Raw genomic sequence first — 17,549 nt, 5'->3', positions numbered from 1 at the left:
TTCTAGTAGCTAACAGTCATTTTATCATTCATCCCTAGTACATTATCACCTTTCTGAAATGGAATATTTCTGCTTCTGAGTAATCTTGAGATTACATGCATTGATGTCTTCCATCATTTAAGTATGAACCAGTCACCGATTATTAGAACTGACTGATTATTATCAACTTGTCATGATTATTAGCATAATCAGAATTATAACTGTTGAATGGTAGGCAGTCTTTCTTTTCAGCATGTATGCATTGGAATTTTTGGATCTCTGTAAGTTACTATGCAGACATCTGTCTTCTTTGTTAGAAATCATTAATGCTCAGTAATTGCATGTGCTCATGCTTTTTCTTGCTGCAGTAACTGAGGCATCAAAATACGTAGTTCAGTTTCAGTACTAGCAGTGATATGATGGACTAGTTTTTTCTTCTGGTTTTGGTTTTGCTTTATGCAATATAGGTACTGGACTGTGGTGGCTGCTTCCTCAGTCAGTCTTTCTCCAAACTCCTAAGTTCTTTTATCTTTACCTATATTACAAGAAGAGGAGAGACAACCATGTTGCCAGCCTGCTGCTCCAGGTAGTAGCAGCATTTGCACAGCCCTGGCTATACACCTGAGCACAGGCAGGTAGGAGTCAGTACCAGGCTCCATTTTTTTCCTGCCCTTTTTTCTCCCTTGGATGAATGAGTCCTGTGAGCTGAGGAGTGGCCAAAGGACTTTTAAGTGTGCTGTGTTAGTAGGCGTAGGAAAGAATCTTAATGCTGAATAGAATATAAAACTGTGTTTTGTTGTTAGTGCAGGATCTGTGTTAATTGTATGTGTTCCATAGTTGATGGAAAGATACAGGAATGTCAGCAGGCAGTTTCTGTTGTCTTAGGATAAATAACCATGCTGGATGAATTCAATCACCTGATAACTGTCTGAATACCTGTATTTCTGCATGGGCCATAAAGGGAATCTACGCAATTAACTTAGACTAGAGTCAAGTTTCTAGAGGGCTCTTTTTTACTTAATGCTTAACCTTTTGCTTTAATACTGAAATGTTGCTATGCGTATTTCTACAGAAGTAATAAGCCCAAACAGAGCAGGCACTCAATGAAACTTCTCATCTGTACTTTAGGATTAACTTGGATGTACCCCTTGCCAACTAAGAGGACTAGTGTGAGCTGGTATTACCAGCTGATGAGGGTTTTGATGGGCAGTCCATCTAGCAAACATGAACCTGTTGGGCCAGCAGCAGTCAGCAGTGAGTCAGCTAATACCTGCAGCTAATCCTTCAAAACTATTACAGCTAATACCATCTCTCAGCTAAGACACAGTAACTTATTCTGTGTGTGCTCCCTGGCCAGCTTTATGCAGGATGAAATAGGATAGCTTAAACTACCATTAGAACATGTAAGTATGTCCTGACACTAAAGTTCTTCTTAAAGAGAAGCTATTACAGAAATGTTGCTACAACTACCATTCTGGTTATAATCAGCTTCTCCAATTTTTCTCCTGGTGCTTCTCCAAACAAGTTTTACTTCTGACTTGTATTCTTCCTGCTGAGTTCTAGGTGGTTTGCTACAGAAGACTTCAGTCTAATGCACTTATATGTAGTTATCCCAATGAGGTTATAAAAGAACTTTTTTCTCTGACCTTAATTCGCAGTATCCCTATATAGTCAAGAAAAAAAATTAATTTTGTTTAGCTGTTTAATGTCCTTGCTCTAATCTGGTTTTGTTGTGTTTTGAACAGATGATGAACCAGATGATGGTGCCCATCATTACTTTATAATTTTGGATTTCCACAACCCTCAGCTGTTGCCTGTGATGTCTGAGCTTGGGATTAACATTTCAAGTGTAATTAGAATTTCTTCAGAGAATTATAAGCCGTTGCAGACATACTTGGAAGCAACTAAACTTCAGAAACAACCTTTACTTTCACCTGAAGGTAATCTGGTCATAAGAACAAAATTTGTGTGGAAAGGAGACTATTTTATAACCAAGTAAAGACTATTCCTGCTGTGGTTTTCTCCCTCTCTGTGCCTTGTGTTTGTGCATATTACCTGTGAGCAGCTGTGTTTGCCAGTGCAAAAATGATGTTGCCATTGGTTTGGTCACCAAACCAAATGGTTTGCCAGTGCAAAAACTTGCCTCAGCTGGAGGGTAGAAAGAGGGACTGACTAAGCAGGCAGCGGTTGCAACCATAATCTTCTGCAGTAGCTGCCAAAGAGCAACATTTTATCAAATGCATACTTGTATGAATCATTAGCCAGGAAGGTGTGTTGCTAAGCAAACTTGGCTCATTTGGTAATTTCAAGGGAAGTGCACAGCTGGCCACTTTGGGACTGTGGCCCCAGCCAGAGAAGAATATGCCACAGAATAACACCCTGCAATTGTACCCAGCTGTCCCCAGGCTGTAACACCTCTCTTGAACTGGGATCCTGGTGAACAGCAAGCTAAATATGAGTTGTCAATGAAAGCTAACCATACTGAGCTGTAGTAACATAGCCAGTAGATCAAGGGAAGCGGTTATTCCCAGTTACCTGGCTCTCATGAGACCAGAGTTCTGGGCTCCACAGTACACGAAAGATTCTGATAAACTTGAGTGAGTCCAGCAGGCAGCCACCCTATGAGAACTGGCTGAAGGATCTTGGCTTGCTTGATCTGGAGAAGAGAAGGCTTACGGGGCACCTAATAGCATCCTTCTAACACCTCTGAGAAGGTTACCAAAACACAGAGCAAGACTCTTCACTGAGGTACTTGGAAGAAGAAATAGACGTTGTCATCATGAGTGGCCTTTGAAAATCCCAGGCCCCAGAGACAAGGGGAAAGTCTGGAGCAAGGAAGACATACCCTTGGTGGAAGAGGATCATGACAGGAATACTTAAGCAAGCTGGACATATGTAAGTCCATGGGACCTGATGGGATGTACCTATGAATACTGAGAAGGCTGGCTGGGATGTCACTGTGAGGCCACTCTCAATAACTTTTGAACGATCATGGCAACTGGAAGAGGTGCCTGAGGACTAGAGGAAAGCAAGTGTCACTCCTGTCTTCAGAAATGGTGGGAAGGAAGACCCAGGGAACTAAAGGCCGCTCAGCCTCATCCCGATCCCTGGGAAGATGATGGAACAGCTAATCCCGGAAGCAGTTTCCAAGTACATGAAGGACAAGTAGTTGGTCAGTCAGCATGGATTCACCAAGGGGAAGTCATTCTCACCAAACTGATAACCTTCTATGATGAAATGACTGGCTTGGTAGATGAGGGGAGAGCAGTGAATATTGTCTGCCTTGACTTTAGTAAGGCCTTTGGCACTGTCTCCTCATAAAGAAGCTGTTGAAATATGGGCTGGATAAGCAAACGCTGAGATGGATTGAAAACTGGCTTAATGGCCTGGCCCCGAGGGTAGACATCAGTGGTACGAAGCCTAGCTGGAGGCCAGTAACTAGTGGGGTGCCCCAGGTAGCAATACTGGGTCCAGTCCTGCTCAACATCTTGATCAGGACAGCAGGGCAGAATATACCCTCATCAAGTACTCTGATGATACAAAACTAGGAGGAGTGGCTGAAACACTGGAGGGTTGGACTGCTATTCAGAGGGACCTTGGCAGGTTGGAGAAATGGGCTGGCAGGAACCTCAAAATTTAACAAGGGGAAGGGCAAAGTCCTGCACCTGGGGAGGAATAACCCCATGCAGCAGTTCATGGTGGGGGCTGACCGGCTGGAAAGCAGCTTGGCAGAAAAGGACCTGGGGCAGGGTCCCTGGTGAACACCAAGTTGAACATGAGCCAGCAATGTGCCTTTGTAGCAAACAAGGCTAATGGTGTCCTGGGCTGTGTGTCAGGTCAAGGGAGTTGATCCTTCCTTTCTACACAGCACTAGTGAGGCCACACCTGGAGTCCCGTGTCCAGTTCTGGGCTCCCCCGTGCAGGAGAGATGGGAAGCTACTGGAGAGAGTCCGTCAAATGACCGCAAAGATGTTTAAGGGACTGGAGCATCTCTTATATAAGGACAGGCTGAGAGACATGGGAATGTTTACCCTGGAGAAGAGAAAACACAAAGGGATCTCATCAATGGGAGAGCCGTGGAGTTGTAACAGATGCCCTCCAGAGGTCCCTTCCAACATCAAACATTCTGTGATTCTGTAATTGAAATAGAAGATTCTGGTAAGATAGAAGGTGGGGGCAAATTACCCCAAAGACAGTAAAGCATTGCAACAGGTTGCCTGTAGACATTGTGGGATCTCTGTCTTTGGAGATTTTCAAGACTGAGCTAGACAAAGCTCTAAGCCTGTTGTCTGAATTTCGTGTTGACCATGCTTTGAGTAGGAGATTGAGGTCCCTTCCAACCTGAATTATTTTAAATCTCAGTCAAAGTCTGGTGATAAATAAATGTAGGTGAGAAAACTGAGTTAGTACCCATAATTGTTCATACATGTGTTTTTTGGCTAATAATTATGGTTCTAATTATAACTGTGCATATTGACTTGCTGCAATGTTCTCTGTGGTGCTGGGAAATCCCTTGTGATGGATTCTGACACTGTTGAAATGGCACGAGCAACCTGGTAAATGAGAGGAATGGTGTCCTGGGTATCTTGGGCAGGAGAGAGGGTTATGAAGGTTGTTTATGTTGGAGTGCTGAAGGACATGAGACGGGATGGTGTGATGCGCTGCCATTCTGACCACTGATGAATACAAACCATTTACCTATGAGTGTTGTGAAGGCTGAACTACCTCAGCATGCTATTCCTTCCTTCCCATTTGTCTTGACAAAATGAGATACTCATATTGCCTCATGGCAAATGCTGCAGGTTAGATTGTGTGGGCACTAGGGAATCTGTCCCCAGTGGGGCCAAGGGGAGCGAACATGAATCATGTAGATTTAGCCTTTAAGACTTAGGCAATCACAGACTCAAAGCAACAATGCTGTGTTTGAATTTGTTTGATGAGCCATCTTATCTCTGGGAAAAGAATGAGAGGAAAACATAATTTCCAGCTTCTTATAGAATCATAGAATCATTTAGGTTGGAAAAGACCTTTAAGATCATCGAGTCCAACCGTAAACCTAACACTGCCAAGTCCACCACTAAACCATGTCCCTAAGTGCCACATCTACCTAGTTTTGTTAGAACTTGTAAAATTTAAAGGTAATGTCTTACTAGAAAATAGTGCAGAGAGCAGAAAGCATTGGGTTTGTTTATTTTCATTTTATTTACAACACCTGCTGGGGGTGAGGGGGCAGGGGCAAGTTTCCCCAAATATTTCCAAAGCTATATTATCTTTTCTTTGTCTTGTATGTGTAATAGCAGGAAGACTTTAGTAAACTTAGATAATTAGTAAGTAAAATTTGTGAGAAAACTTTAAAGGGGAAAAAACCCGTAAGTATAGGTGGTAGTATCTTGTGTAAGTAGTATTATAGGTAGTAATGCAAGTTTTCCCCATTACTAAGAAAGGATAGGTTGCATAGTAAGAAAACAGCTTGGCTAAACCATGCATTCTTTGTGGACCTCAGATATAAGGAAGCATTTAAGAATTAGAAATAGGTTGGGTCACTAGGAATGAGAGTATATGTTTTTTATGAGCCTGTTGGCACAAAGTCAGAAATGCCAAGATACAAAACGGGATGCGGGAGGAGGACCAAGGAAAATGTTTGTCCGCCGCTCAACAAAGCAGAAGAACTGTCAGGAGGTGATCCTGAGAAGGCTGGCAGCGGTTGATATTTGGGGGGGACTTTTGGTACTTCTTGCTGACATGTGTTTTGGGGGGTTAATCTGTTTTCACTACAAATACCATTGCAGACAGGTGATAGTTATAACTAACCACAATTAATGCTGGCAGCAGAAAGGTTCAGCTTCAAATTGTGGAGGAATAGGTAAAGTAACTGAGGTTAGGTAAGGTAGAGAACTTTTTAGGTCAGCTGATTCAGATTAACTTAAGCTGTATTCTGTTTAAAGATCCGCCTGCCATTCTCATTTATATTTGAGAGCTCATAAAGAACAGGTGAGATAGTGGAAAAAGAGCTGTGAGGAAGAAGGAAAGGAACACAAATAGCCAAGGCACTGTAATCTGCTTAATTTCTGTGTCTGGAAAAATGCTGGAACAAATAATTTGTAACCACTTAAAAGAAAAGTGAGGAGGTGAGTAACAGCTAGTGTATGCTGTTCAAGAATGAATCATGTCAGACAAGTTTAATTTCCTTTCAAAATGAAGTACTGGCCTTCTGAGCAGAGGAGTGGTCAGTGTTGTATATTTGGGTTTTAATAAGGCTATTTCACATGGCCCACAGTGAGCAAGGTAGGTCTAGATGAAAATAAATATTTAGTAGGTGGAGTTTTATTCAAAAATCTTGGCCTCTGTAGAGTAACTGTTAAAAGTTTACTGTCAAATAGAAGGATGCATGGAGTGGACTCAAGGGAATTTGTGCTGGCTCTGGTATTATTTGGTATTGTTATGGGTAGTGGAATAAGGGGGTGTGATTCAAATGCAGAATGTTCTTGACAGAACAGAATATTCTGGAAAAAAAACTATTCTGTTTAATATGGACAATATAGTATGCTTATACAGGAATAATTAAATGTACAAATAAAGGCTAGGAAACACATCGCTAGATGACAGGTTTGAAAGATAAGCTATCATGCTGACTTCAGAAAATGAACATAAGTCAGCAATATCACTATGCCACTAAAAAGCAAATATCATCTCCAGTTTATAAATGAGAATATGTCCTTAAAAAATACCTGAAATATCGTGCAACTCAATAATGAGGTAAGACCTTCTAAGACATGTGTGCCAATCAGAAAAATTCCAAATGATGAAAAGAAAATTTTTAGGGATCTATAATTCCATTTTTTTCCTCATAGGTAAAATTTTCTTAAGTTTAAGAAAAGAAGGCTGAATGATGTAGTGGAGAAATGGTACAAGTTATTTCAAGTTTGTAAAAGGCTAGAATAGAAAATGAAGAGTTTAAGCTGTAATAGAGAAAATACAATTTAGCAGGAAGAAACTTTCCACGGGTGAGGCTAGTGAGGTACTGAAGTAGACTGAAGAGGAATATTATTGAGTCTTTGGGGCTTTTAAGGTTATATTAAGACAAACATTTCCCAGCAGCAATACAGGTATAGTTAATTGTGCCTTGGAGCAGGCATTAACTCAAGTATTTTGTAGTTGAACGACTTACAAAATAGAACATGGTTGATCATTTCAATAATGTACGGAGATACTTTTAGAAGGGAAGACATTAACCTGTAAATGCAATCATGTTACAGTGTTTCTGTTGTTCCTGGCATGAATGCACGTGAGTCATGGGTTAGGGACCACAGCTTTCATGTTCTTTTCCTCCCCAGGTGTTTGCATCCCCTGATGGCTTTCATTTTGTGATGTTACCAAGCCAAGCCCTCTTAGTACCCTTTCATATGGTTACTTTTCTGTTCCTCTAATGGCTCTAGTAGCTGTGCTACTACTAATTCAGCTTTTCTGAGAGCTAATGAGAGAACTCAGACCGATTTCTCAGCCTGACAAAATGGAATTCAGTTTTCTCTGTTTCTGCTGGAAATGTGTGACCTGACACATCCTAGTGATTCTAGGATTTCTGTTTTCACAGTGATGGATCAAAATTGCTATGCAACGTATGAGTATATACTAGATGCTTTTCTTCCACTGTTATATGATGATAACAGGTTATTATTTTTTTTGTTGTTGTTCCAAAATCATGTAGTATACTGCTGGGTACTGTCTCATTTCTATTACTGAAGACTTCAATGCAATTCAGTTCCTCTGTGAGGTTGTGCCGAATCTCTTCTGTATTGACAGTCTCTCCCAGCTCCTGCACTTTCTTTTGGGGTTACTCATGAAAACTTTAATTCATTCTGATAGGGTTTATGTGATGAAAATATACTTGAGGAAAGAAAAGCCTTAGGACTGCAGGCAAAAGAATTAAGAGGGAAGGCAGTAGTCAAGGGCAGAGCATCTAACAGTTGATCCTGGCAAGCTGTAATGTTTCTGTGAAAGGGGAAGCCTAAGTGTCACACACATTTTTGTGTGGGGCGGAGTTAGTAAAATGGTATTATTCTTCTATTGTAAAAGAGGAATGTCTAGCTACAATGTTGTTAGCACAGTGCCATTCACCTTTTGTTCAAAAATGCGAAGAGATGAATCCATTGACTGAGCAGCCCTCGATGCTGTTACGCTGCTGAGATGTGCTTTCAAAGCTGAGTTTGTGAGGGGAACATTGCCACCGGTGAGGTATTGTCCTGAATTAGAGGATATCTTTCATGAGCAAATGAAAAACAAAGAGAAAGGATGACTCTGTGACTGAGATGAGCTGTTAGGAGCATAGAACTGTGTAAGATCAAGGGACCATCTAGGCCAGTGATCTGCCTCCAGAAGTGCTCATAAACTGATGCCCAAGGGAGAGTAAAGGAAAGGAATGGAAGGAAAAGAGTAGTAGGAAAGGCACGTATGAAACTTCTCAACGCATACATCACCTAGCCACCAGTTATTTTCAATTCAGGGGATTTTCCTGATCCTGATTTGTTTTGTCTTTTTAGTAAACCTCAACGGAGTTAGTTTCTTTGTTTTCTAAGTACTTGTTCTGTCTCCCCTTGAACTCATGAGAATGTCGTATACCTACAGAATCTTTTGGCAGAATTACCAGTCTTCTACCCAGTTTCTGCAGTCGCTTAATGGGACATATCTTCCGAATCATGATAAAACCATTTTAAAGTTAATTGGCAAACACTTCTGATGGCTGCTACAGGAGGCATATATTGCTTGGAAAACCTTAAGGAGATCAGCATTTTTGGAAGAGTCCACAGCCTCACTGAGTTGTTTTGTTTTAAACTTGTGGGGCCACTAGAATTACACAAGTGAGGTATTTGGGCCTCATACTTAGGTTTTAGAAGTGCTGAGCACCCATAAGTCCAAATGAAAGCAAGTCACTGCAGGTTTAGTGTCCTTACATCCTCTTAAATTAGGTGACAAAAAGTATGGTTGATCTTGGATTCCAGAGTGTGATCATGAGGTTGGCATTAAGAGAGAACTTTTTTTTTCTCTGTAGCTGGAGCACTTTTAGAAATTGATCATTACTATGCAGTAAAAATGGAAACCATACAACTTCTAGGCTCGCTATTTGTAGTCATACTGTACCTTAATCTCCTTTTACCCCAATTGCCACACTAATAAAATTGTGATAATAAGGCTTGCTTACCCTATACTTAAAGAACAGCTTTGTCAAGGCATGTGTTGGCAGCTTTGGGAAAGTGCAACCTGGGATTTTTATATTTTCTATGTTTCAGACGTTCTCTGGTGTTGTTTAGTTGGGGGGGGAGAGGTAGCGGGGTGGTTCTCATTTTGGGGTTTTTTTGTTGGGTTGGGTTTTTGTTTGTTTGTTTGTTTGTTTGTTTTTGAAAGAACTACCATGCTTTGCTGAGGCTTTATCTTCCTGGAGTTTTTTAATCCCAAAGCTGAGTGTCAGATTTTTGCTGAGACTCTGAGGATAGGAATATTTTAACAGTACTGATGGAAGACTAATATGTGATTTGTGCTTTCTGTAAAAGGGAGACATTGTACCATGATTTATCTCACACTCATAAATTTTAGTTGTAGAAGCAGAGAAAAGAAAAAAAGATGAAGCTATCAAAGACCTGGAAACATTCTGGAAATACCTGGAGCCAGTTCTGAACAGTGGAAAACATGGATCAAGTCTCTTTGATGTTGCCAGACTTCATCACCTGGTTAAGGAGAGTGCCTTTCCCCCTGATTGGTCTGACAGAGAAATGCTGGTCAGTAGATTCTGCTTTCACAATGCATGGCGTGCTTTGGGGTTTGTAACATTTAAGACCAATTTAGAAACGACAGGAATTTTAGCTTCTATGAAACAGAACCAGAGTAGTCAGTATATTTGTAATCTTGAAAAAAATTATTTCCTATGTATCCAACAAGTTTATTCAGCATGTATTCACAAGGAGTCCTTAGAAGAAAAATACCTGACTTGAAGTTTCTTAATATTGTAGGCCACAGCAGCGGAGTTTTAAAACAGTTTGATTTATTAGATTTATTCAGCATGTTTACAAAGACCCAGTTTGGATCTCATTAGAGAGTCAGATGTCAGTACGAAATAACACAAAAATTGTGGTTTTGTCCTCATAACAGCAAGTCTACTTACTGTACCTCAGAACCGTCACATGGAATGCAAAAATGCTTTTTGATATAAAGTGTTATTTTAGCATACCCAGTACCGCTTCTTTTTGTCCAACCTAAAACATGGTTCTGGCTTATTACTCATTATAGCCTGCTGAGTCAGGTCTATTACTGGGCACTGGAAGACAAAGTGAACCATTAGAATTTTTTTCCAACCTAGGTTCTCAAGTCTAGTGAGGTAAAAGGGTCTAGTATTTTTCAATCCACAACAGCAGCAGTAAAAAATATAAACTGCTAAAGCAAAATAAAGCAACATGCCATAATTTAACCTACTTTATTTGTGGTCTATATTATTAGGGTTAAAGGACAGACTGCACCCTCCTAACACTTATTTATAGTACATTAAATCCGGTATATAAACAATCTGGTGAGCTAGGAAGTACTCTTGATCCTGAAGGGATGAGAACCGAGTTTGGCTAAAACTAAAAATGCCTCAATTGTGGAAATGTGTAGGCTTACTACTTACAACATTACTTATGATTATTCTCTTGATCTAATCTTAGACTACAAAGCCTATTTTGGGAAAGAAGTTGTTTAATCTTGTCTATCTTCCCCATAATCACATCTTACAGGGGACTGTTGATACTCATGAATATCCTGCAAGCAGCTATATTATAACTGAAATAAAAGGAAAATGATTTGTCGCTGAAATTGTTCCAGCAGATTGTAGTTGTAATTTCACATTCTTCTGTATCTCAGAATTCAGCAGAGCTCTAAAGAAGTAGGAACATTTGTAAGTTTTTAAAGAAACAGATGGGAAGAATATGAGTTGTGAAATCATAGGTGGACAGAGTAAGTCTGTTCTAGTGGAATTCCTGGAGAGTCTCCGAGTCCTAGCTTGCTGCATCTCAGAAGTCCAAGATACACAGAAGGAAAACTGTTGTGACAAATTGTTAGACATTGATAGAAAAATGATAGAGTATTATATACAGCAGGTAATCACCACTTTCAGATTTCAAATATTTAGAAAGGAAAATATTTTCAAAAATTTCTTCCTTTGTTGAAGAGACGCTAGTGGTTAGACTCGGAGGACTTTTGACAAGCATCTGTGTCTGTCCTGAGAAGAGGAAAGAGCAAGTAAATTGAATCACAAACCTGTGATTATACATACAGTATGGTTATACATGTAATGTGGCTAAACTTTGCATGTGTCTCATTGAGTAGAGCCAGGTTGTGTTACTTGTAACTTTTTTAAACAAAACAAGAATTTACAGGTTGTGCATTCAAAACACTCCAATACTTTACTTGAAATTTTCATGTGCTCTAGTGATTTCTTGTAAGTAATATATTAATGGAAGGTTTTTATACTAACCCATTTTTAGAAGAGTATTGAGTTGGAAAAACAAAGGTGCAAGAATATTAACTCTGAAAATTCTGTTTTCACAAATAGAGCTTCTCTCCCAAATACCTCCTGTAGTCTTTAAACATTATGAAAACCAAGACGAGTATTCCATAACTGATCAGTGATTTGGGGTGGTTGTTTTGAAGTGCCATAAAGAGGGTCTGAGTTGAAGAAAGCAGATGCTTATCACTTCTTAAGGGTCAGTTAATGTATTCAGTGCTTAATGACAGTTGTGCTTCTTCACCATTTTTCATTTTAGGAAACTTAAAATTGAGACATCCAATGTTGATAGCCACCTCTTAGAGGCAAACTTCTTAATACAAGAGACTTCCCCTGCTTTCACAAAAGTGAAATAATCACTCAGAAAAGGGCTGTTGACAGAAATTATCTAAAAATTATAATAATTTAATCTTTTCCACAATGTCTAGGATTGTACAGGGGAAGAATACTCCCAGTAAAGCCACTGAAACTTGAGTATGGCATGTGTTCTCAGATAGGTTTTTGGTATTTGTACAAAAGCATTTCATATTTAAAATAGCGGTTGGTATTACTCTTTTTATTCCTCCCAAGCCTCGGTGAAAACCACAGTACACCACCTCAAGAACCTTGACTCTTTCCTTGTCAGAATTTTGCAGATAGAGCACTCTCCCTTTGGGCATTCGGCTGGTCTGCTGACATTCCTTTGTTTGCACAACTATGGAATTCAGAGTTCAGTACTTGAGGCTTTCTTTGTTTTAAAAAGGCAACAGAAAGAAAGAAAATAATATGAGATGACATTGATTAGTTGGTCAGGGTTTTTTTTTTTATTATTTTTCATCCTTCTAGGGCAGGAGACTAGTTGACCTTGCAAATATGCTGCAGGTTGATCACCAGTAGAAACATGCACATATGATATAAAACAATTATTTTAAGTTACCTCTCCTGTTCCTTCCCATCCAAAAAAAGAACTTAAGTTCCACTTGCAAGAGAGCAGAGCTTGAATGGTTACTGTTAAGACAAGTTAAACTTCATAACAACTAAAGCAGTTGGGCAATACTCAGTCCATACTGTGGTGTGGCAGTGTTTAGGCAAATAAAGATGAGGAGACCTTGTTTTCTTAGAATAACTCTATAAAACATTTTGAATTAGTGGAGAAAAATATCCTTTGGAAGATTTTTAAATAGTTGTAGACCTGCTGGTTAGAGAGCTGATGACTCTTGTGGTAAGTTACATAACACTTCTGTATGCAAACTTCATCCTTTGTATCTGATTTTCTGTCATAGCTTGCATTTGGCACTGCGCTGTTTGAAAGCATTGCCTGTTTAATGTATGACTGCCTGGACTGGAGAAGACAGCATTGTAACTACTTGGAAAACACCAACTTTATTAATGTGCCTGCATTATCAGAGAGCAAATCAACACAACCACCTGTAACTGAGGCAAGGATCCTTTGAGCTTTACCATGCTTTTTGTAGAGAATAACCAGTTACAGGCTAGAATTGCCTGTCTTTAATTCTGTGCTCAAAAATTCCCCTTGGACCGTAACTCCATGAGTAATTTTTTGTGAATGAAATTGGGATTTTTGTCTTCAGCATTTAAAACCTAAAAAATGGAAAAAAAAATAGCAGAGCATTGGGGAGCAAAAAAAGGAAAATCTGAAGAATCATACAGGTGCTGGCATAAAGTACCACAGGTGTAAAAATTACTTAAATAGCTTCAGATGACACCTTCTTGTGTCTGGAAAAATCACTATGCCTGCACGGAGCTACTAGGTCTTGTTGCAGATCTGTGAACTATCCAAAAAAGATTATTAGTTCTATCCAAGATCAGTTTCTTTATTTTGTTCATGGTAGACGAAAGCTTAAGTGGGCAGAAGAAAGTGGCTTACAGGGCATAAACTAGTGTCAGGGAGAAAATGGGCTTACTCCATTTGTAGCAATACTGCTGAATGGTCATTTAAAGCATCTATAAAACTACATTCTTACTATCTTGTTCCGTTCAGTTGGGTGGGATTTGCCTCCCCTAATCCCAGTAATTTAAAAGTTTAGCATCTAGTCTAGCGTAAGTAACTAAAGCTAAATGAAATTAATTTCTCCCATTTGTTCCACTGTTTTGGAGGTTTTTTTATCTTTATTTTTGTTCCTTCAGGTACAACCAGCATCACAGATTACACCTTCAAAGAAAAAAGGGCAAGCAGAAGAAATTCTGCCAACAGTAATTTTGTCACAGGGTATGTCTAAAGGATTAAAGGGCTGGTCTGTAGCTGTTTGCTCTGTAGTACCGTTCGTTCATTTGACAGCACAAATCCTTGAAATTATTTGCACACTAAGCTGGAGATGTGATTTGATGTTGTGAGAGTAGTTTCTTGGTGAATACATTGTGAAAGTCTCTGGAAACTGCAGTGGTGATAACTAAGTTCTTTAGAAAATCACTTTTTCTGTCTGTTCCTAGTCACAGTCAGATTTAAGAGCTCTACAGTAATGGACTTCGTTAGTCTTTGTTAAGAAAAATTGTCTGAAGGTTGAACTGGTTGGTAATATAAATGGGCATTTCTGAAGAAATCGATCTTAATGTTTTATCTCTTATTACAACAGAGGAAGAAGCCTCTATTTTGGCTACTTCTGTGGATATGAGGTATTACAATGACTTGCTGAGTCAGATTCCTGAGGAATACTTTTCTGTACCTTTAATGCTGAACTGCATGTTGGAACAGGTGGGAATATTCTCTTTATAATTCCTGTGGCTAATTCAGCTTAGACCTAATACAATGAATTCGTCAAAGATCAATAAATCCATCTATTTCAGCCTAAAATAAGAGACTGTGCATGGAGGCACTGACCAAGGAGGTTCAATACGAAGGAATCACAACTTGAAAGTGGCTTCTTTTGGTTTTCTTTCATGTTGTGCTTTTACCCTGTATATACAGTGTTAGTCCAAAATATTTTTTTTCAAGAGTACAGATCCAATATAATCAAATATGGAAAAAGGTGTAATTTTTTACCTAAGTCAATAACAAGTTTTCATGTCCTGCAACAATGTTATTGATACCGAACTTCTACTGTTTTACTCAGTACAAAGGTCTTAGGGCAAGCCTAGCATAGGAGTGGTGTATATCAATGCTAGGGCTAGACAGGTCTGACTTTTGTTGAGTTCAGCCACGATCTACGAGTTAGCAAAGACCCATGGCATGATTTGGAAATCTTCCTTCTTTTAGAAATAAAATTTCAGAGCAATCTTATTTTTTTACTTTTTGCAATTTAGTCTGAAAATAGATTCAGGCAAGAATACTCAAAAGAAGGTCCAACACCTGATACACAATCAGTTTTTAATTATCTATGTTTGTTAACAATTCTTAACATTTCAAGTTGGAAATATTTTTCTTCTCATGCTTCCAAAAGTGAATAATAGGAGAAAACATTTAATTCCATTTTCCACAATCTTTGTTTTGGGTAGGAACTAACATGAGAATTGCATTTTTACTACTTGTAGAAAAAAAAATTACGGTTTTCTTTCCTGACAAAATTTATGGATGTGTGTTTAGCTTATAGCAGGATCTGCTTGGTAGTTTTAATGAAGTTAAGCAGGAGTCACACTGTAATGAAAGCTAACATCTATCATATTTGCCAGGTTATTGCAAGTGAAGAAGACCTTACACCACCTAGTCTGCTGGTGCCAGGGCCCCGGGCAGATGGGCTACATCAGACCATTGCAGATCATATAGCATCTGTCCTTCCTTCTCTTCCGCTTTCTAAGAGCGAAAAGAAGGTTTGTGTTGTCTTTTGTTCATTTCCTAAAATGACAAATAAATCTGATTATTGGGGTTTAATACATCTTTCTTTTTTAACAGAATCTATATGACTACTTTTCTCCTAAATACAGTGAAAAAAAGACTGTGACCCCCAAGTACCCTCTCTTATTTAACTACCATGACACCCTGGCTCAGCGGTTGCACCTGCTGAAGGTATAGTGCTACCTATCATATATAAACAGTTCTAAAGTCCACAGGTAGTGAATACTCAATGCCCTAGAAAGGATGGAGTGGTGTTTTTACAAAGCAGAACAGTATAGCCTAGATTTTTCCTGCTGAGATAGATAAACTAACACATGTGTTTAGTCTGCTTAAGAAGCAATGGGTTACTGCTGCTGACAGAGAACACTTCACAAACATAGAGCATTATATTGATTTTAGTGATCTGTTTGCATTATTAATAAGAATGTTTAGCCTTTGGCATAGATGAGAGATATTACAGAACTCTGTTGATTTACTCTAGTCAAACACTGAGGAAACTGTGGAAAATTAGTTACTAACTTGATAACAGTGATTTAGCGTGTAGACTAGATTAAATGCTAAGATGTAGAGAAGTATGAGAAAAGATACAGAGTTTGTTAGTGAACACAAGAAGTGTGCTCAGGTTGGCTAAACAGTTGGGGCGCAGTGCATACCCAAGACATTGCCAAATTCTAACAAAGGCAGAAGGGTTCAGAGACTGCAAGGTTTGGGATTATTTCAAAGTAACAGTTCCCAGACTTTCTGAACGAAAAAACCACTATGAATTCCTCAAATTCTTCCAAAGCCAGGGTGTAGTTTTACCATTAAACTTTGAAAGGCAATACAAGTGATAGTACAGTTCTAGATTTCACAGCTAAGGTGTGTCTGCCTGGCTTCATGAATTACAAATTGTCTGTGGAATACTTTGGCAACCACCCATTAAAACAGTATTCAGAAACAAATCGAGCTTGACACGCTGAAGGTACTCTGCAGAAGGCAGGACTGAGTAATCACCAAGAGAGATGCTGTTAGCAGGCATATGCATGATGTATATAATGTACTTGCTGCAGAGGAAATTCAGGATATAGCACAATGTTTGAGGAGTGGATGGAGGAAAAAGGTTTGGAAGATAAGGTCCAAGAAAAGGGTACTGTAAGTGCGTAATACTAAAAAGAGCGAAGCTGAAAGGTACCGGTAAGTCTCAAAAGATAAATCCTTAAATATATAGGGTTATATAGGCTGAGGAACGAGTTTACAGACTTCATTACTATGAGAAGTAGCACAGACCAGCTGAAAGATATGTGGAAGGTACCCGCTGCCTGTCTGAATAGATCAGTACATATTTCTGTATTCCAGAATTTTTAAGTCTAGCTAGCACAGGCAAATATCTTCTAACAAGTGTCTGTTGTTATACTGTCAGTTATTCTCTTATATCTCAGTTTTTCTGCCTAAAATATCTGACACCATGATTCAATAACACACTGTGAGCACATGCTCAAATTTATGTTTATGTCCAACTGACTTAAGCACATGCTCATGTCTTTTGCTATAAAGACTTCTTTATTCGAACATAATTTTTAGAAATCCACTGGTGTGAAAGTTTACTTTAACTATGGTACTTTGGGTTTTGTTCCAGGTCCAGGAGAACTTAAATCCAGAAAAGATTGAACGTGAAATGATGGATAAACTGCCTCTTACAGAACTTATCCATTTCACCCTTCCTTCAACTGAAAACAACACTAAACGCTTGGCCAGAGTTCATGAGCTCATGCATTACTGTACAAGTGGTAAACTGATTTTCTTTTTCGTTGATATAACTTCCATTTTTTTCTTCTGGTTGATGATCCTATTAAATAGCAGGAATTTTGGGACAAGGTTTTTTCAGCTGCCTAAAACCGTTGCAGAATTTCCAATTTTCACATTCTTGCTTGTACCTTAGCCTATGATACAAGTTAAGGCTAACTTTAGACCTCAGTTTCATGGTTAATGGGCAAGGCTATGTGAGTATTAAATACTGTGTGACTAAGAGCTGGAAGTATGTTAGAACTCATGTATTTATTTATATTCACAAACATAAAAACACTTATTAAATCTGAGAAAAAGAAATAGTTGTACAAATTTATTTTTTTATCATAGGGCATAGAATGCATTTTGGGAAACGCTGACATAAGCTGTATGTTTATTTACCAACACCCTTTTGGTGGAGGAGCACAGGTGTCTTAGGCAGAAGATTTTTATTCGACAATAAATGGCTTTCAGAATGTATTCTGTGTAAGCTGTTGGTGTTAATAA

General features: G+C 38.9%; 1 protein-coding gene across 1 annotated transcript in view; it reads left to right on the top strand.

The window, feature by feature from the left end:
• Positions 1-17,549, top strand: part of SPAG17 (sperm associated antigen 17) — a 111,994-nt gene that overhangs the window by 30,460 nt on the left and 63,985 nt on the right. Inside the window, exons 6-13 of the mRNA XM_059819935.1 lie at positions 1,725-1,919; positions 9,568-9,749; positions 12,772-12,927; positions 13,637-13,718; positions 14,083-14,201; positions 15,116-15,253; positions 15,336-15,449; positions 16,894-17,044. Coding sequence (XP_059675918.1) covers positions 1,725-1,919; positions 9,568-9,749; positions 12,772-12,927; positions 13,637-13,718; positions 14,083-14,201; positions 15,116-15,253; positions 15,336-15,449; positions 16,894-17,044 — 1,137 coding nt within the window. The remainder of the gene's footprint in view (positions 1-1,724; positions 1,920-9,567; positions 9,750-12,771; positions 12,928-13,636; positions 13,719-14,082; positions 14,202-15,115; positions 15,254-15,335; positions 15,450-16,893; positions 17,045-17,549) is intronic.

This window comes from Gavia stellata, chromosome 1 (genome assembly GCF_030936135.1).
Source record: "Gavia stellata isolate bGavSte3 chromosome 1, bGavSte3.hap2, whole genome shotgun sequence".
NCBI lineage: Eukaryota > Metazoa > Chordata > Aves > Gaviiformes > Gaviidae > Gavia > Gavia stellata.
The sequence above is the reverse complement of the archived record's forward strand: the minus strand, read 5'-3'. Positions and strand labels throughout refer to the sequence as shown.